The sequence below is a fragment of the Pleurodeles waltl genome, chromosome 5 (assembly GCF_031143425.1).
Source record: "Pleurodeles waltl isolate 20211129_DDA chromosome 5, aPleWal1.hap1.20221129, whole genome shotgun sequence".
Classification (NCBI taxonomy): Eukaryota; Metazoa; Chordata; class Amphibia; order Caudata; family Salamandridae; genus Pleurodeles; species Pleurodeles waltl.
In genome coordinates, this window is record NC_090444.1 from 1,060,237,710 (window position 1) to 1,060,254,593 (window position 16,884).

General features: G+C 43.1%; 1 protein-coding gene across 1 annotated transcript in view; it reads right to left on the minus strand.

Annotated features, from left to right (window-relative positions):
* PPIL4 (peptidylprolyl isomerase like 4) overlaps positions 1–16,884 on the minus strand; it is a 215,606-nt gene that overhangs the window by 158,922 nt on the left and 39,800 nt on the right. Inside the window, exons 6-7 of the mRNA XM_069235276.1 lie at positions 13,623–13,719; positions 12,413–12,529 (exon numbers count right to left, since the gene is read on the minus strand). Coding sequence (XP_069091377.1) covers positions 12,413–12,529; positions 13,623–13,719 — 214 coding nt within the window. The remainder of the gene's footprint in view (positions 1–12,412; positions 12,530–13,622; positions 13,720–16,884) is intronic.

Genomic DNA, 16,884 nt, shown 5'->3' on the forward strand with positions numbered 1-16,884 from the left:
TAATACATTGCTGTCATGTTGTCTGTTTTGACAAGAATGTATTTTTGGGTTATTATGGGTTGAAATGCTTTCAGCGCTAGAAATACTGCTAACATTTCTAAGTGATTTATGTGAAACTGTCTCTGATGTATGTCCCATTGTCCTTGGATGCTGTGTTGATTGAGGTGTGCTCCCCACCCTGTCATGGAAGCATCTGTCGTTATGACGTATTGTGGCACTGGGTCTTGGAAAGGCCGCCCTTGGTTTAAATTTGTACTGTTCCACCATAGAAGCGAGATGTATGTTTGGCGGTCTATCAACACCAGATCTAGAAGTTGACCCTGTTCTTGTGACCATTGTGATGCTAGGCACTGTTGTAAGGGCCGCATGTGCAATCTTGCGTTTGGGACAATGGCTATGCATGAAGACATCATGCCTAGGAGTTTCATTACCATTCTGACTTGTATCTTTTGTGTTGGATACATGGCCTGTATTACCTTGTGAAATGTTTGAACCCTTTGTGGACTTGGAGTGGCAATTCCCTTTGTTGTGTTGATTGTCGCTCCTAAGTATTGCTGTGTTTGACACGGCAAAAGGTGTGACTTTGCGTAGTTGATGGAGAAACCTAGCTTGTGAAGGGTTTGTATTACATATTTTGTGTGCTGTGAACACTGTCTTAGCGTGTTGGTTTTGATTAACCAGTCGTCTAAGTACGGGAACACATGTATTTGCTGCCTTCTGATATGTGCAGCTACTACTGCCAGGCATTTTGTAAAAAACTCTTGGCGCAGTTGTTATTTCGAATGGCAACACTTTGAATTGGTAATGTATTCCTTGGATTACGAACCTTAGGTATTTCCTGTGTGAAGGATGTATTGGTATATGGAAATACGCATCTTTTAGATCTAATGTTGTCATGTAGTCTTGCTGTTTGAGCAGTGGGATTACGTCTTGTAACGTGACCATGTGAAAGTGGTCTGATTTGATGTAGGTTTTTAGTGTTCTGAGATCTAGTATTGGTCTCAGAGTTTTGTCCTTTTTGGGTATTAGAAAGTACAGTGAGTAAACTCCTGTGTTTTTTTGTAGAACTGGTACTAATTCTATTGCGTCTTTCTGTAGCAATGCTTGAACTTCTAGTCCTAGAAGATCTATATGCTGTTTTGACATATTGTGTGTTTTCGGTGGGACGTTTGGAGGGAATTGGCGAAATTCTATGCAATAACCATGCTGGATAATTGCTAAGACCCAAGTGTCTGTTATTTCTTCCCAAAGTTTGTAAAATTGGCTTAGTCTTCCCCCCACAGGTGTTATGTGATGGGGTTGTGTGACTTGTGAGTCACTGTTTATTTTGAGGAGTTTTGGGGACTTGGAATTTTCCTCGATTTTTTGGGAATTGGCCCCCTCTATATTGCCCCCGAAAGCTTCCCCTCTGATATTGACCCTGGTAAGTAGGCCTTGTTTGTGAGGTTGTGGTTTCTGTGGGTTGACCTCGAAACCCCCCCCCGAAAAGGTGTTTTCCAAAATGTGCCTCTGCTCTGCGGGGAGTAGAGTGCGCCCATGGCTTTGGCTGTATCAGTGTCTTTTTTGAGTTTCTCAATGGCAGTGTCTACCTCCGGCCCAAACAATTGCTGTTCGTTAAATGGCATATTGAGCACAGCTTGTTGGATTTCTGGCTTGAACCCTGAAGTGCGCAGCCATGCGTGCCTTCGTATTGTGATTGCAGTGTTTATTGTCCTTGCAGCTGTATCTGCTGCATCCATGGAAGGCGTATCTGATTATTTGAGATACTTTGTCCCTCTTCCACCACTTGTTGCGCTCTTTTTTGGAACTCCTTGGGTAAGTGTTCGATGAAATGTTGCATTTCATCCCAATGAGCTCTGTTGTATCTTGCCAATAGTGCTTGTGAATTGGCAATACGCCATTGATTTGCTGCTTGTGCTGCCACCCTTTTTCCCGCAGCATCAAATTTGCGGCTCTCCTTGTCTGGAGGTGGTGCGTCTCCTGAGGTATGAGAGTTGGCTCTCTTACGAGCTGCCCCGACAACTACTGAATCTGGTGTTAGTTGTGTTGTAATATAGATTGGATCTGTTGGCGGTGGCTTGTACTTTTTCTCCACCCTTGGAATTATGGCTCTGCCTTTAACTGGCTCTTGAAATATTTGTTTTGAATGTCTTAGCATTCCTGGGAGCATGGGAAGGCTTTGGTACTGGCTATGGGTGGAGGATAGGGTCTTAAAGAGAAAGTCATCCTCAATTGGTTCCGAATGTAGGGTGACGTTGTGAAATTCGGCTGCCCTTGCGACCACCTGCGAGTAGGATGTACTGTCCTCAGGTGGTGACGGTTTTGTAGGATAGGAGTCTGGGCTGTTGTCAGACACTGGAGCATCGTAAAGGTCCCATGCATCGGGATCATCCTGACTCATTGTGGTATGAGCTGGTGAGTGCATCAGTGGTGGAGTTGTTGGTGGTGATGCATGTGTTGATGGTGGTGGAGAAGGTGGTGGGGTTGTTTTCCTTGCCACCTTCGCTTGTGGTTGCTTGTCCTTTTGTTCAAAGGCAAGTTTCCTTTTAATTTTGATTGGGGGAAGAGTGGTTATCTTCCCTGTGTCCTCATGAATATGAAGCCTCCTTTGTTTGTAGTCAGGCTCTCCAGTTTGAAGCTCCTCTACAAATCTATGTAATTGGGAGGTTAATCCTTGTTCCTCTGTATAGGAACTAGTTTTCGGCTCCGAGGCTGGATGTTTCGGAACCAAAACCTTTTCGGAAGTGTTTTTAGGCTCAGAAGAAACCTTCTTTGCTTTCGGCGTGGTGTCTCGGTGCTGAGATTCTTCGGTGCCGCTGTCTCTGTGCCGAAGTTTCTCGGAGCCGCTGTCTCGGCTCCGAGATTGCTGTGTGGCGGTATCTCGACCGGAGTCGGATGACTTCGACACCAGCATGCCCTTTTTCGGTGCCTTGGATCGGTCACCTAGTTTTCGGGTTAAGCCATGGCCTGTTGGCGGTGGCATCCCCTGGGCTTTTGTGGACTTCTCGTGAGTCTTGATTTTCGACGTCTTACTCACAGTTTTGGGTGTTTCTTCGGCGTCAAGTTCTTCCGAATCCGACTCGTGGATGGAGAAAGCCTCTTCTTCCTCCTCGAAACGTTCTTGACCTGTCGGCGTGGACGCCATTTGTAGTCTCCTGGCTCTTCGGTCTCTCAGCGTCTTCCTCGACCGAAACGCTCGACAGGCTTCACAAGTATCCTCCTTGTGCTCGGGGGACAAGCACAAATTACAGACCAGATGCTGATCCGTATACGGATACTTGTTATGGCATTTTGGGCAGAAGCGGAATGGGGTCCGTTCCATCAGCCTTGAAGTCGCACGTGGCCGGGCCAATCAGGCCCGACGGGGGATCAAAAAAACCCCGAAGGGCCACCGGAGCTCTTCAAAATTCGGTGTTGATTTGTTTGAACTAACCCGATACCGAACGCAAACAATACCGACGTTTTTTTCCGAGATTCTAACTAACTTTCCGACCCGAAACACGGAGTGAAAAGGAACACGTCCGAACCCGATGGCGGAAAAAAAACAATCTAAGATGGAGTCGACGCCCATGCGCAATGGAATCGAAATGGGAAGAGTCCCTCGGTCTCGTGACTCGAAAAGACTTCTTCGAAGAAAAACAACTTGTAACACTCCGAGCCCAACACCAGACGGCAGACTGTGCACAGCATGTGTATCTGCAGCTACACATGCCATCAAACATATATATATAATAAATATGCATAAACACATAATAACAACTATAATCACAATAATAGTAAAAAGTAACCAGTGAAAAACCTATTTCAATATATAGATAAAGAAGCATAAACAATGGAGGCTCACCTCATTGAAAGAGAAGCCGTAGCACTGCTTGACCAACTGCAGCATCAGTGTGTTGAGCCAATTCAAGGCAATAGTGCTCTGTGAATGAATGCACACTTCTCCATGTTGCTGCACGACATATCTTGTCGAAAGGCACACCAGCAAAGAGGGCTGTAGATGTAGAAACTGAATGTGCTCTGACCATGCACGACAAAGGTCAACCAGCATTACAGTGACAAAACTGTATTGCAGCAGAAATACATCTGGCTATTGTTGCTTTAGTCACTGGAGGTCCCATACGCATTTGGCTATAGGATACCAATAGTTGAGTAGTCTTCCTGAGAGTTTTGCACGATACAAGTAAAACTTGAGGCATCTTTTGAGATCCAAGGAATCCAGAGATCTTTCTGCCAGTGAGCCTGGATCTGAAAATAATCTTCTTAGAATTATAGGTTTGGTAAGATGGAAATCACTTTAGGAAAGAATCTCAGGTTCATTCGAAGAAAGATGGCATCATCTGTCAAACAAAAGAAAGGTTCCGGTGTTGTAAAGGCCTGAATTTCACTTACTGTTCCGGCGCTAGTAAGAGCCAGGAGTAAAGAGACCATCCAGGTGAGGAACTGGAGGTTAGCCTTGTGAATGGGCTGAAACGGTGGCTTCATTAGTTGTGCTAAAACTATGTTTAGATGCCATTCAGGAGGTGGAACCCTCACTGGAAGAAAAACTCTAAAGAGACCTTCAAGGAACTGTTTAATGATTCTGCTGGAGCACAAGGAGGCAGAACCATGTGATCAGGCATATCTGGAAACTGCAGCCAGATGCAATCTTATAGAAGAATGAGCCAGACCTGAAAAAGCAAGAGACAGCAGGTAAGGCAGGAGATGTTCTAGTGATATCTGAAGAGGATGTAAGCCGGACTTCCGGCACCACATGTAGAATCTTTTCCATTTTAATCTGTATGTTTGCAAAGTTGAGTCTGCTCAGGCCTTAGATAAAATCTCTTGACATTCTTGCGAGAAGTTCAAGTCTTTCTATTAATTGAATTCAGGAGCCATGCACACAAGTGGAGAGATGCTGGGTCCGGATGATGTACTTGGCCACTGTTCATCAATAACAACAGGTGAGGCACTGGTTTGAGGCAGATGTGGTAGACTTCGGATAGGAGGAGAAGCTCGGTGAACCAGCGTTGCCTGGGCCACCTGGGAGCTATCAGTATGATTCGACACCTCTATGATTTGATTTTTCTGAGAACCTTACGGATCACAGGAATTGGGGAAAAGCGTAAGCAAAGATCGCAGACAGTCATATTAAAAATGCATTACCCCACGATCCTGGATGGGGATGCCAGCCTGCAAAGTACTGGCATTTGTTTTTCTGTGATGTTTTGCAACAGGTCTAGTGTAAGCTTGTCCCATGGAAAGAATATGTCGTCCAGAATGCTTGATCCAGTTCCCATTTGTGGCAGGTTAATGCCATTCTGCTGAGGCTGTTCGCTGAAGTGTTGTTGAACATGCTCTGCTCTAGAGTGATGCTGTACTTCATCGTCCAATCCCAAATCCTCTTTGCTTCTGACGATAGGGGTAACGACCTGTTACTTCCCTGCTTGTTTATGTAAAACATGCTTGCTGTGTTGTCTGTATGCAAGAGGACTGAAGTATTTTATTTTTTTTCCTCAGCAGGAAGGCTCGAAGACTGAGGTAAATCACCCGAAGTTCTAGGTGGTTGATATGCAGATTTTACTGAGCTACAGTCCACTGTACCTGGACTTGTAATTCTTGTACGTGTCCTACCCACCCCTCCAGAGATGCATCCATGGTGATAACGTAGTCGGGAAGCTGAGGAAGGAGTGAGAAGCCTTTGTCTAGATTGTGCGTAACTGTCCACCAAGCCAATGCGGATACCATTCGAGGTGTAATTTTGATTAGATTCTCGAAAGACCCTGTTACTTGCAACCACTGTTTGTCAAGCTTTTCCTGCTAGGGTCTCATGTTCAGCCGAGCAAATGGTAAGAGATCTACAGAAGATTACATCATCCCAAAAGCGATTTGTACATGCGTACTGAAATGCACTGTGTTTGAATTTTCACTGCCAGACATTGTGATCTCTGTTGTCTGTCTTGTGCCAGGTGTGCTTTGTTGTGTTGGGAATCTAGAATTGCTCCCAGAAATAGTATTTGTGTTGTTGGTAAAGTGAATGATTTGAGATGGTTGACCGTTAAGCTCAGGTCATTTTAGCATTTCAGGGAGGCTAAGATGGTTTCCGTTGACTGAGTGGACGATGGTGCTTTGATCAAACAATTGTCGAGATATGGGAATATCTGTTACCCTGAACTTCTCAACACAGCAGCCACCGGGGCTAGGCACTTTGTGAAAATACATGGTGCTGACTTGAGACCTAAGTGAAGAACTTTGACTTGGTAGTGAGTGTCAGCTACCATGAATGAGAGGAACCTGCGGTTTTTGGGGTGAGTGGGGGATATGAAAGTTGCAGATCCAAGGTGGTCATAAAATCTTTGTGTTTCAAAAGCTTGAGAACGTCTGAAAGAGATCATACAGAAAGATTGCTTCTTCAGGAATTTTTTCAGTTTCTGTAAGTCTAGAATGGGTCTCCATTCCCATGATTTCTTTTTGACTGGTAAAAACGGGACTACAAACCCAATGCCCTCTGGGATGGAGGAACTCTATTGCAATTTTCTCCAGCATGATGCGGGCTTCCTGACATAGTAAGTGAAGATGAGGGGGGGGGTGCGCACCTGCTGATGGAGTTGGTGGTCGTTGGATGAACTCCAGAGTGTGTCCATTTGTCCGATGTTTTGCTTAGCCAATGGTGATGATAGATGGTAATATTTGCATCCAGTATTATTTAGGAAGTGGTGGCAGCCAACACTCGGATACAGGTCACTTTGTTCTGTTGGAGTCCTTCCCGTGAGAGACCTGTTTCCTACGAGACCCTTGTTTATGATAAGCAGCTGAAGGTGGCTACCTATATGTTTGCTGTTGGATGTAAGGCCTATATTAGTAGAAAGATTGCTGACATTTTTGATAAGCACCTCTATATGAAGAGAGGCCTCTCCCCCTAGCTCCTCTGAAAAGGAGCTTTTCTGAACTGTAGTCTACCCAACAACCGGGCTGTTTCTGTGCCCGCCTTTATAGTCTGTAGTGTCTCATCAACGTGCCTCCAAAAAGTGCTTGTCCGTCAAAGGCCATGTCTAAAACCTTTGTATGGACTTCTGGCCTAAAAGACACTTTAACCATTCTCTTCTCTGTAAGACTGCAGCTCCTGCAAGCTGCCGGAGTCTGGTCGATGCTATATCCACAGCAAATTTCATAATTTTGGAGGATGTGCTTTCTCCTTCTTGAAGCAATTGCCTTGCTTCTGCTCTCTCTTCTTCGGGAATGAGCTTGGTAAAATCCCCAATGTCAGACCATATTTGTCTGGCATAATGATGCCAAGATAGCCAGAGCGTTGGCTGCTCTTACTATAACTTCAGATATTGTGGTGAACCTCTTCCCTATATTATCCAGGGGCCTGCCTTCATTATCTGGAGGTGCTGAAATAGGCGTTGCCGGATTTTTGAAGCTGCGTTGTGCTGCTTGAAAAATTACGGCATCTGCTCTTGGGTGACCTACTAAGCAGGCTAGCGCGTCATCAGGGGCCTCGTACTTCTCTTCTATTCTTGGTAATACCACAGGCACTGTCGCTGGATTTTGCGTAATTTTAACTCCTTCCTGCCAAATACAATCAATTATTGGTATAGCCCTTACCGATTTTCTTTGAAGTTCTTTAAAATCGTACAAGAAGCAGTCTATCGGCTTTGCTGACATTGGGAGATGGAATCTGTGTGCAGCCCTTATAGCATGAAACCCGCCAATATCCTCAGGCAGAGAATCTACTGGATGGTAAGGTGGGGTGGGGGGGCAGTGTCGGCAACAGGTATTCATTCCACTCATGGAGAGAACACGTGTCCTTAATTTAATCTTCCTCATGTTCATCACTAGATGAAGAAGGATCATGCCTAGAAGGAGCACCACTGTTAGATAGTAGGGACATTCTTGGTGTAACCTGAGGAAGGCTCTGGAGTTGTTGGCTGTTGAGGAGGTGGAGCAGCTACCTTATCTGTATCTGGTTGGTGAGGGACATCTCGGTACATAGTTTGGTAATCCTTCAAAATCGTTTGCACATCTTGCAGTAATGATACAGGTACTTGTACCAAGTCTTGAGGCACCTGAGGTTGCTTATGTAATCTATAACACTGAGCAAGGGGAGGGCCTACTAGAATATCTTGTTTCTTGACAGTAGCCATTATAATATTGGTCATCATCATCCTCGTCCAAATCTTGGCATTTTACTCATAGTTTTGAATGGCTACACACTGTCATGAAAAGAGTCTCATCAGGTGAATCGTCTATATACAAAAGGTGGCTAGGAGGATAAGGAGAAACCTTACTGGGAGAGGTATGCTCTGGTCTGATTATTTTTTTTGATATCTTGATAATCGTACACGGTGTTGTTGACGATTCATTCAACAAGGGTTGTAGAATTGTAAGCGGTAGGAGTTTTGTAACTGAATTTGTCATCAACAAGGACATCGCTGGTACCATAGACGGAAAGGAAGTCGACAGTGTTGTCGTCAGTCAAACCATTGTTAGTAGTGTTGTTTATGGTAATGTTGACGACAGTGGAGTCCTCTTTTTGGATGGAGCCGTCGGCGGGGGTAATGCTTGTAACGTAGCAGGGACTGTTGCCAGCAAGAACGTCGTCGATGGGATAGGCGTTAGAGCAAATGTAGGCGTGTCATCGTTGTTGACGACACCATAGTAGATGTTACTGTATTTGTCCTCGCCATCGCCAGTGTTCCTGTCGACGAGACCTTCAAAGCTGATTTTGCCGTTGGCGGTTCTGAAGACAGTGTAGAAGAGGTGACAGACTTTCTGAATGGAGTAGAAGGATGAGACCTACTGTGACTAGCGAATGCTTCTCATTTTTGTCCTTGTAAGTTGTACCTTTGGCAGTCTCATGGTGAGATTTTTTTAAGGCTTTCTTTGAAGACTAAGGTTGTTCCTCAGAGAATATTTTCCTCTTCAATAGTTTTTTTGTGAGGAACAGTAACAGTCCACTTCCAAAATGAGTGATATTGACGTCTGAGATTTTTGTAGCCATAATAAGAAACTGCCTTCTCGATCCTTAAGAGTTTTTGATGCAAATTTGTGGCAAATCTTGCAGTCCTTCACCTTGTGGTGAGGATGAAGGCAGTACATAAAATCCTTATGAGGATCATCAATATGTAGTCTCTTTTTTCCCGCATGTAGAACATGATTGAAATAATCCTTTTTTACGTGTGTCAGCCATATCCAATCTGAATCAGTAGGTGAAATGCCTGAAATCTGAAGAAAAAACTGGGCAGAGACCAGGGATACTCCCTCTCACACGGCATGCAGAAGTAAATAAGAGGGAATCAGCCTTTCTTCGGAGTGTTCTCGAAGGTGACGTTGCCTGATTGGCCAAAGTCAAGTTTGGTCCTTTTTTGAAAAAGGACATGGATATGTTATTAAAGAGTCTGTTCATTGCCATTAGAGCCTATGGTAATGACATATACTGCTGTTAATGTACTGTGGGACTCCCACTACGACGAAGGGGATGATTCAAGCATATGGATCTATGTAAGATCCAATACTGGAGAACATTGTATTCAGGATAAAGACTTCTCCTGACAAATCCCTTCGCCAGATTCGTGTTCAGAAACTTGGGACCTTAAAGACTCAGAGAAGGGCCTGTTTAGACCCTGTTCAGCTGTTGAACTGGCACAAGGGAAATGCTGCTCAAGTAAAGAAGGGCAGAGAAGAAGCAGAGATGGGACGAGCCAAAAATGTCCATTGCAGCACCAGGGAAGCACCTGCAATGCTCTACATCCCAGAAGTCTACCAGCAATGTGAGCAAACAATTTATCCCCCATGGATGGAGGGAACTGAGGAACACGCCTGACCAAGTTTAGTTGCGACATCAATCACCAATAAGCCACTATGTGCATAGCAAAACCAGGTTAGCATGCCACAGTTGCCCATAAGAAAGTAAGCGATTGAGGAGAACTCGCCACTGCAAGAGGGGCCACAACTTAGCAGCCTGGATGGTGGGTTTTGTGTCAGCTAGAAAAACAGCCAAGTAGCAGGACTCATAAAACCACAAGCACAGTGACCCCTATTGCAGCCTCCTCAGCTGATGGTCTACCAGCTTCACATACCTCTTACACTGTGCCATAGCTGCTGCTCGTGTACCAACAGGCAGGGTTAAAGCTAAGTGAATTTTCCTGCACTCTTTGGGCATTTTCAGAGTAGCGCTGCTCCTCGAAGCACAAGAAGAACAGACACTACCCACACTGCCAAGAACAGAACAACAAACAGTACTGTACAAACCAAGAGAAACTAAGGTGGGTGGGGAGGGGTGAAGTTCTCACAGAAGGGGAGGGAAACAATCACAAGTGCTGGCATAACTCGGTGGCCAAACCAAAATACTTTTCATATCCCCATGCTCCCACAACTTCTTTTCAAAGACTAATTATTAACTGACCACTGAATTATGAACTTGTACTGGTTAGCTTATTGAGTTCTGATTTGCTCCCTGAGTAAGCTTTGCTACACAAACATTCAAGTGATAAAGGGGAGAACTGACCTGGCAGTTTGGTTAAGCCCCAGGACGCCAGCAGTAAAAAGCTTTGACTGCCATACTTAAGCTCAGTAACCTGGTCAGTCCTAGGACTCCTAAAAAGGTTTCTACAAAAAGCATCTATGAGTGTGTTAAGGATGAATGCAGTTTTGCTATTTGCAAGAGACTGCAGTATTTTATGGTGCCCCTTGTTTCTACCGGATGCCAATTGGGTCTTTGAGGAACTTGTCAGGTTAATTTTATTTGCTCAGACATCAGGTTTCTGTATTGTTACACAGCAGCAATATAGCAATGCAAGATGAAAGAGAACACAGTATTGATGTAGTCAAACTTGGCTTATGCAATGGTGATTAAATAGCATTTGTTTACCAAGAACTGGATTATCTTTAGATCAGGCACTAGTATCTGGATTTAAATAATTTTTCTTTCATGTTCAGTGAGAGAAGAGCCTATAATTTTAGCTTTTTATTTGGCGGTGTATGGAGAGAACTGCTACAACCATATGAATAATTCCTTAATTGTATGTTTGGACCCTATTTTTGTACTTGAAACCAAAAACAAAAAGCTTCTGTTTTTAACAGTTGAAGCTTAAGCAACTTTACTGCTTACTCTCATTTTCGGATCTCTACAGAGAGCTCCAACTGTAGTTTAGAAATGTTTATAGTGGGCTTTGAATCAGCCAATTGTTAATGACTGGATGGCTTTCTTCTCTATCTCACTTCCCTGCCTGAGATTCAATGGCATTGCACCATATTCTTGTGTTTGTCCTATTCAGGTGCATTTTTATCTAATTTTTTGACTGGATTATGGATTTTTCTAATGCAGATGTCAGACCTTGCAATGCAGAGCATGTGAGTGATTATTTTCCCTCCACATCTGCTTTCTCTTTTGTTTAATGTCCACCCCCCTTTTCACGCCTAACGCCGCTTCCACTCATTTTTCATGACACAAATTTGCCATAATGCCGCCTGGACTAGAAGCCATAGTATTATGCCTTGTAATTTGGATGCTGTGTGTCTTCTGTGAGTTCATCATTAGGGCAAAGGTCAAGTAATAGATTTTCAGTTACATTATGATGATTAGCAGTGCTAGTTGAAATAAAAAGCTTTCTCTCCAAGCACAACTCTGATCTCCAATGACCCCATTGGTGGGTTCCTTTATTACTGCAAGAAGGACACACCATAAGAGTGCACGCTGGCCAACTTGGAATGTTTTTTCTTAAATCAAAAGCAATTTAGATGCATGTGGATGCAGAGAGGAAATCTCAAGGGTGAAAATTAATTGGCAAAGCAAATATGTCTCCACCCCGGTGTCACTGCCAACACCTGATTGCTTTGCCAATGCTTGTTCTTTAATGAACACAAATAGCCAGTCCGTCTAAGTAAAAGTGGAATTCTTAGCCAAACTATTGAATTCTTTCTTGAGTTACACTTTCACATTGAAAAGGGGAGGGGAAGTTATTATACCACGATTCTCACAGCCAAGCCGAGATTTGCCAATGTTTTGCTGCTCTCGTGGCCTGATGTTTTTATTGCACCACAAATATTATTAATAACCCCAGGAACCAACACTGTCAATAGAAGCTAATTTGTTTGTAAACTGCAAAAAATAAAATTGTTTTAGAAGAGTATTAATAAAATCCACTGTCCCCGAACTTAATCTGGTTAGAGATGCAATTCAACCAAAACAAAGATTTTCATTCTTTCCAAGAATAAAGATGCAAGCAGTTCAGGACGTCATATTTGACAACAACACTATAAAAATATTTTGTTGTTACTCCACTTACAATGTCCATCGAAGAGTCTCAAATGTGCGTAGGAAATGTTAGGGCTTCAATGAAAAATTTAACATAAATATAATAACCAGTATAGATGCCACACACACTCATAAGCAATACTGGGTAGAAGGATGAAAATTAATCTACTTTACCATTTCCAGCACCACAGCTTGTGTTTTTGCCTCTTTCTCTGCAAGAATTTCTTCAATTTCTTCCAATGATTTTCCTTTGCCATCTTCAATTTCTTCATCTGCTCCAATTCTGCCACTCTTTACCATGGATAAAAAAAAAGTGCAATATTATCTGCTTTAAAATCCTTCTAAAACGAGTACCACTGATTCAAGCAACTATAAACATCTATTATTTAGACCCTTAAGGGGTGAATATGCACTGTATAAACAAAATACATTAGGTTTATATTACTGATCCTTAAATAAAAGTCAGGCTTATACTTTTCAATTATGTCAGTTACAGTAAGGCTTAACAACACAAAAGTTCTATAGCTTTTGAGTACCTGGAGGCATTTTGAGACATTAGTTGGCTTTAATAGAAAATATGTACTTTAAAGGAAACGTTACTCAAGAAATTCAAAAGTATTTTGGTCAATCTTCCTAAACTATTTAATGGAGTAAAGATTAACTGTTAACCACCATAGTCTTGTATGTAAGAGTGGCACTATTGTGGATTACTTTTAATTTCCCCTCATTCCTATGACTGACTGAGTAGTTTAGTTGTCAATCCTAAACATGCCACTTCTACCAGACAATCCTATTATACTGGTTCCATTCAATGTTCATTATCACAAACTAAAAAATAAAAATAAAACGATGGGGGGGAGTGTTGAAACTTTTCAAACACTCACCCCGAGTCACATATCTGGGTTTAATCCATCGTTATTTGCGAATGTGAGCAGTTCAGCCCGAACTGCAAAGCCAGGTGCTCCCTGGACAGGATTCAAGCATCCTGGAACCAGTTTCACGGTAATACCCTTCATCATCCAGGCTAGCTTGAGTCCACTGGTGCAGCAAGCAAGGGACCCACATCGGAGCATACCCTATCCACTTTGGGCGCACAAGGCAATATCACAAAATTAAATGTTCTTCATCAAGCAGATCAATAAAATAAAAATATAAATGCATCTACCATCTTATGTGTAGTGCCGATAGGTTTCTCAGAGATTTTCATTAGCAACATTCATAATCTGCTTTGACATTCAAAGTATATTGTCTCAACAAAGCACACAATAAAACCCAAAATAAAAATATTTCAAAACGTTCCAACAGTTTAACATCCTTCCTCACCCTGGGCTTCCCACCTATCTTCACAGACACACCACCCACTTGCCAATAAGTGATGTCTTACATCAAGTTGTTCTTTTGTTGGCTCTGGGGAGCGGTCGGGTATTGGCAAGCCAGGAGGGTCATCATATGGATCATCCAGAATCACTGTATGATTGATCCTAAAAGCAATTAAAATTTGAAATCTTCGTTTAGATAGTCAGTGGATAAACAGAAAGATATGGTGCTGTGACACAACTTGTTTTAAGTCAGATTAGTCTAGCTTTAAATTTGTGAACTCAGTAAAAATGTAAAGCGTGGGAGTATTTGCTCAAAATTGCAGCTTTTTCATTATGTATCAATCTAAGAACAGGTTACATGTAACCATTCTCCAGTTTTGGTACACTTCTGAGATTAAGACCACTGAGAAGCACCTCAAAAGACACTTTTGTTACCTTTCGCCAGGCCTCTAATAACAGCTAGGGTTTCTGTCAGAAGTTAGCTCTGTCTGTCAAGAGGTGGACCCAAAAGGTCTCAAATTCTCTCCCTGAGGTTACCAGAAGTGAGATTCTTTCCTGTAGCCACTCTGTGCTTTACATATCCAAATATCAAGTGGAAGAAACAAGTGCCACTCTGAAGGGCCGCTAAATTAAGCAAAAAAACAAGTTGCATAAAAAAACGTCTTGGCAGGAAGGAAAATCCAATAAAATAGCAGAGTAAACTGACACAAGCCCTGGATCAGAGTAGATGACGACCAGATCCAGCAGCATTCCAGGCTCTGGAACAGGAGATTTGAGGAGATGGAGCATGGATTGCTGAAGATAGAGCCAGAGCCTTAAAGGCAGGGACATGAGAAGCAAGTAACCAAGAGAGAGAAACTTGCATTACTGGGCAGTCCGTGATGCATGGAGTGAAATTTTATTAATTTCAGCCACTGGTAATTATTCAGAACTGCGTCCCACTCCAGAATTTCTTTTTGCCAACAATGTCACTTCAGATTAGCCATATGCAAATCGGCCTTCATCTTACATCAACAGGAATAGTCCAGCCCAAACTGCCAGGCCAGGTCCTATATGAACCAGAACACAAGCAACCAAAACTGATTTTGCCCTAGTTGGGGCTATTCAGTCAACTGCAGCTTGGTCCAAGTGACAAAGTGAGAATGGAACCCATGTTTAGGCATGCCCGTGGCACTAGAATAAACAAAAAAGTGATGGGCGGGATGCTTGAATCATTCACTGGTTATTCTGAGTCACCTCTCTGTCCATAATATTTTTTTTTTGCCTAAACTGCCCTAGATCAGACCCACAATTAAAATGTTCAAAGTAAACAGCTTAATAAAACAATTCTGTATCATATATATATTACAGTAATTACATCCCTACAAACATAGGTATGGGAACCTAATGTCTCTATTTTCTTGCATGAAATTTATAGAGAATACGTAGGGATCTCCCTAGCCCTGAATAAAGCCAAAAACCCATTCTGGCAAGTAAGACAGCTGAATCATTTAGGCCAAATTATATTGGAAGCATGGAACACTGCTTTGAAAAGACAATCAAAGAAATTATTTTACTATCTATGTCCAGGGTACCATAGGAATAACGGAGGAATCTTTTTGGTATATCCAGAGACATTTTTATGAAAACAACTGGATCCTTGCTTCTATCCAGATAAAGAATTTAAAATGAGATAACAACTGTGCTAGAGTCCATCCAAGTGGTATTTACCTATTCTGATATGGAGTAGACACCAATGATGAAGCATGCCACTATAAATTGTTGGTGAGATGTCTTCTCCTAATACCTTGAGACACCTGTGATGCACTAGGCAAACAAATAAGTGAGCATGTTAAAATAAGCCCCACATCTTTTTTAGCTGAAAACCTCTGAGATTCATGCAGGATGTCCATGCGTTCCTGCAGGAGGCTTAGGTAGCCAAATTCTATGACCTCTGGTGCCAAATCGCTAGATTGATCGACCTGGGGTCTATGTGTCTGACCTGGCCTTGGCGCACTGTGAGAAGGTCTGGCCTTTTGAGAAGCTTCTCGTGATGTACATATACAGGAGCTGTCTGGCTAATGTAGGGGCTGCAAGTTTAAGTGTTAAGGAGATTTGCTGCATCGTCTGAAACCACATATGGAAGGTGTGGCAGAGACGGAAAAACATAGGCAAAGATGCCTGACCAGTTCATCCATAGTGCATTGCCCATGGACTACTGGTGCCTGGAAGCGACGCAGAGATAGGCCTGTTAATTACTCCTGTAAATGGAATTTTCAATTTACAGGAGTAATTAACAGGCCTATGTCTGAAAAGGCCAGGGTGCTAGAAGTACAGGAGTTGAATCTGTGGGTGGAGTTCCCACTTGTGGACTCGTTGATGTCTCCTGTTGAGCAGGTCTGCCAAGTCATTGCCCTCTCCTGAAGGCGACTCCACCCGATGGTAAATGAGGTGGCTGAGATCTAAAGGTTTCCTAGGCTAGAGCTAGGAGTGGGGGAAAACGGATGTTAGCCTGCTTCTGAACGCAATACACAGCAGTAATGTTGTCAGTCTTGTTGAGGACTACTTTGCCCCGAACGACTTGAAGGAAGGCCTTGAGAGTATGGCGTATGGCTAGTAGCTCAAAGTAGTTGGTGTGCTTCTCTTGGTGATGGTGGACTCAAAACTTCCAAATTGTTGTATGTTCAAGATAAACACCCCAGCTACGGAGAGGCATCTGTGGTAATGGCGATTTGTGTATTAGGGTCTGAGAAATGCCTGCCCTGCAAAAGTTTGCTACTGTTCTACCACTGCAGGCAGCACTGGCTTTTACAAACACTAGATATTCCCAGTGATGCTCTACTTGTGACTATTGTGGCAAGCGGATTTCCAGCAAAGGGTACATGTGGTGCCGGAAATGAGGTACTATCACAATGCAGAGACCATCATCCCTAGGAGAAGCATGAAGATTCTGACAAGGAGTTGACGACTGGGCTAAAAAAAATAGGAAAGAGTTACTGAAATGTTAAAAACCCTTTGAGGATTAGTGTAGGCTTTACCTGTGACTGTGTTGAGTACAGACTTAGTGAAGGGCTGAAACTAGAGAGGTTGTAAGGTGAGATTCTATGACTAAGCCATGAAGCAAGGAGATGGCAGCTTGGGTATGGGCCTTGATATTATTGCTTGCCTGCACTCTTGATCAGGGAATAGAGGAAAATGTGGATCCCTCACTCCATGGATGGGCAGCTACCACTGCTAGACACATTGTGAAAACCCTTGGAGGGGTGGTAACCCCCAAGGGAAACACCCTGAATTGATCATGACGGACACTTAACACAAAGTGGCGGTAGGGACAGTGGGTAGGATAGA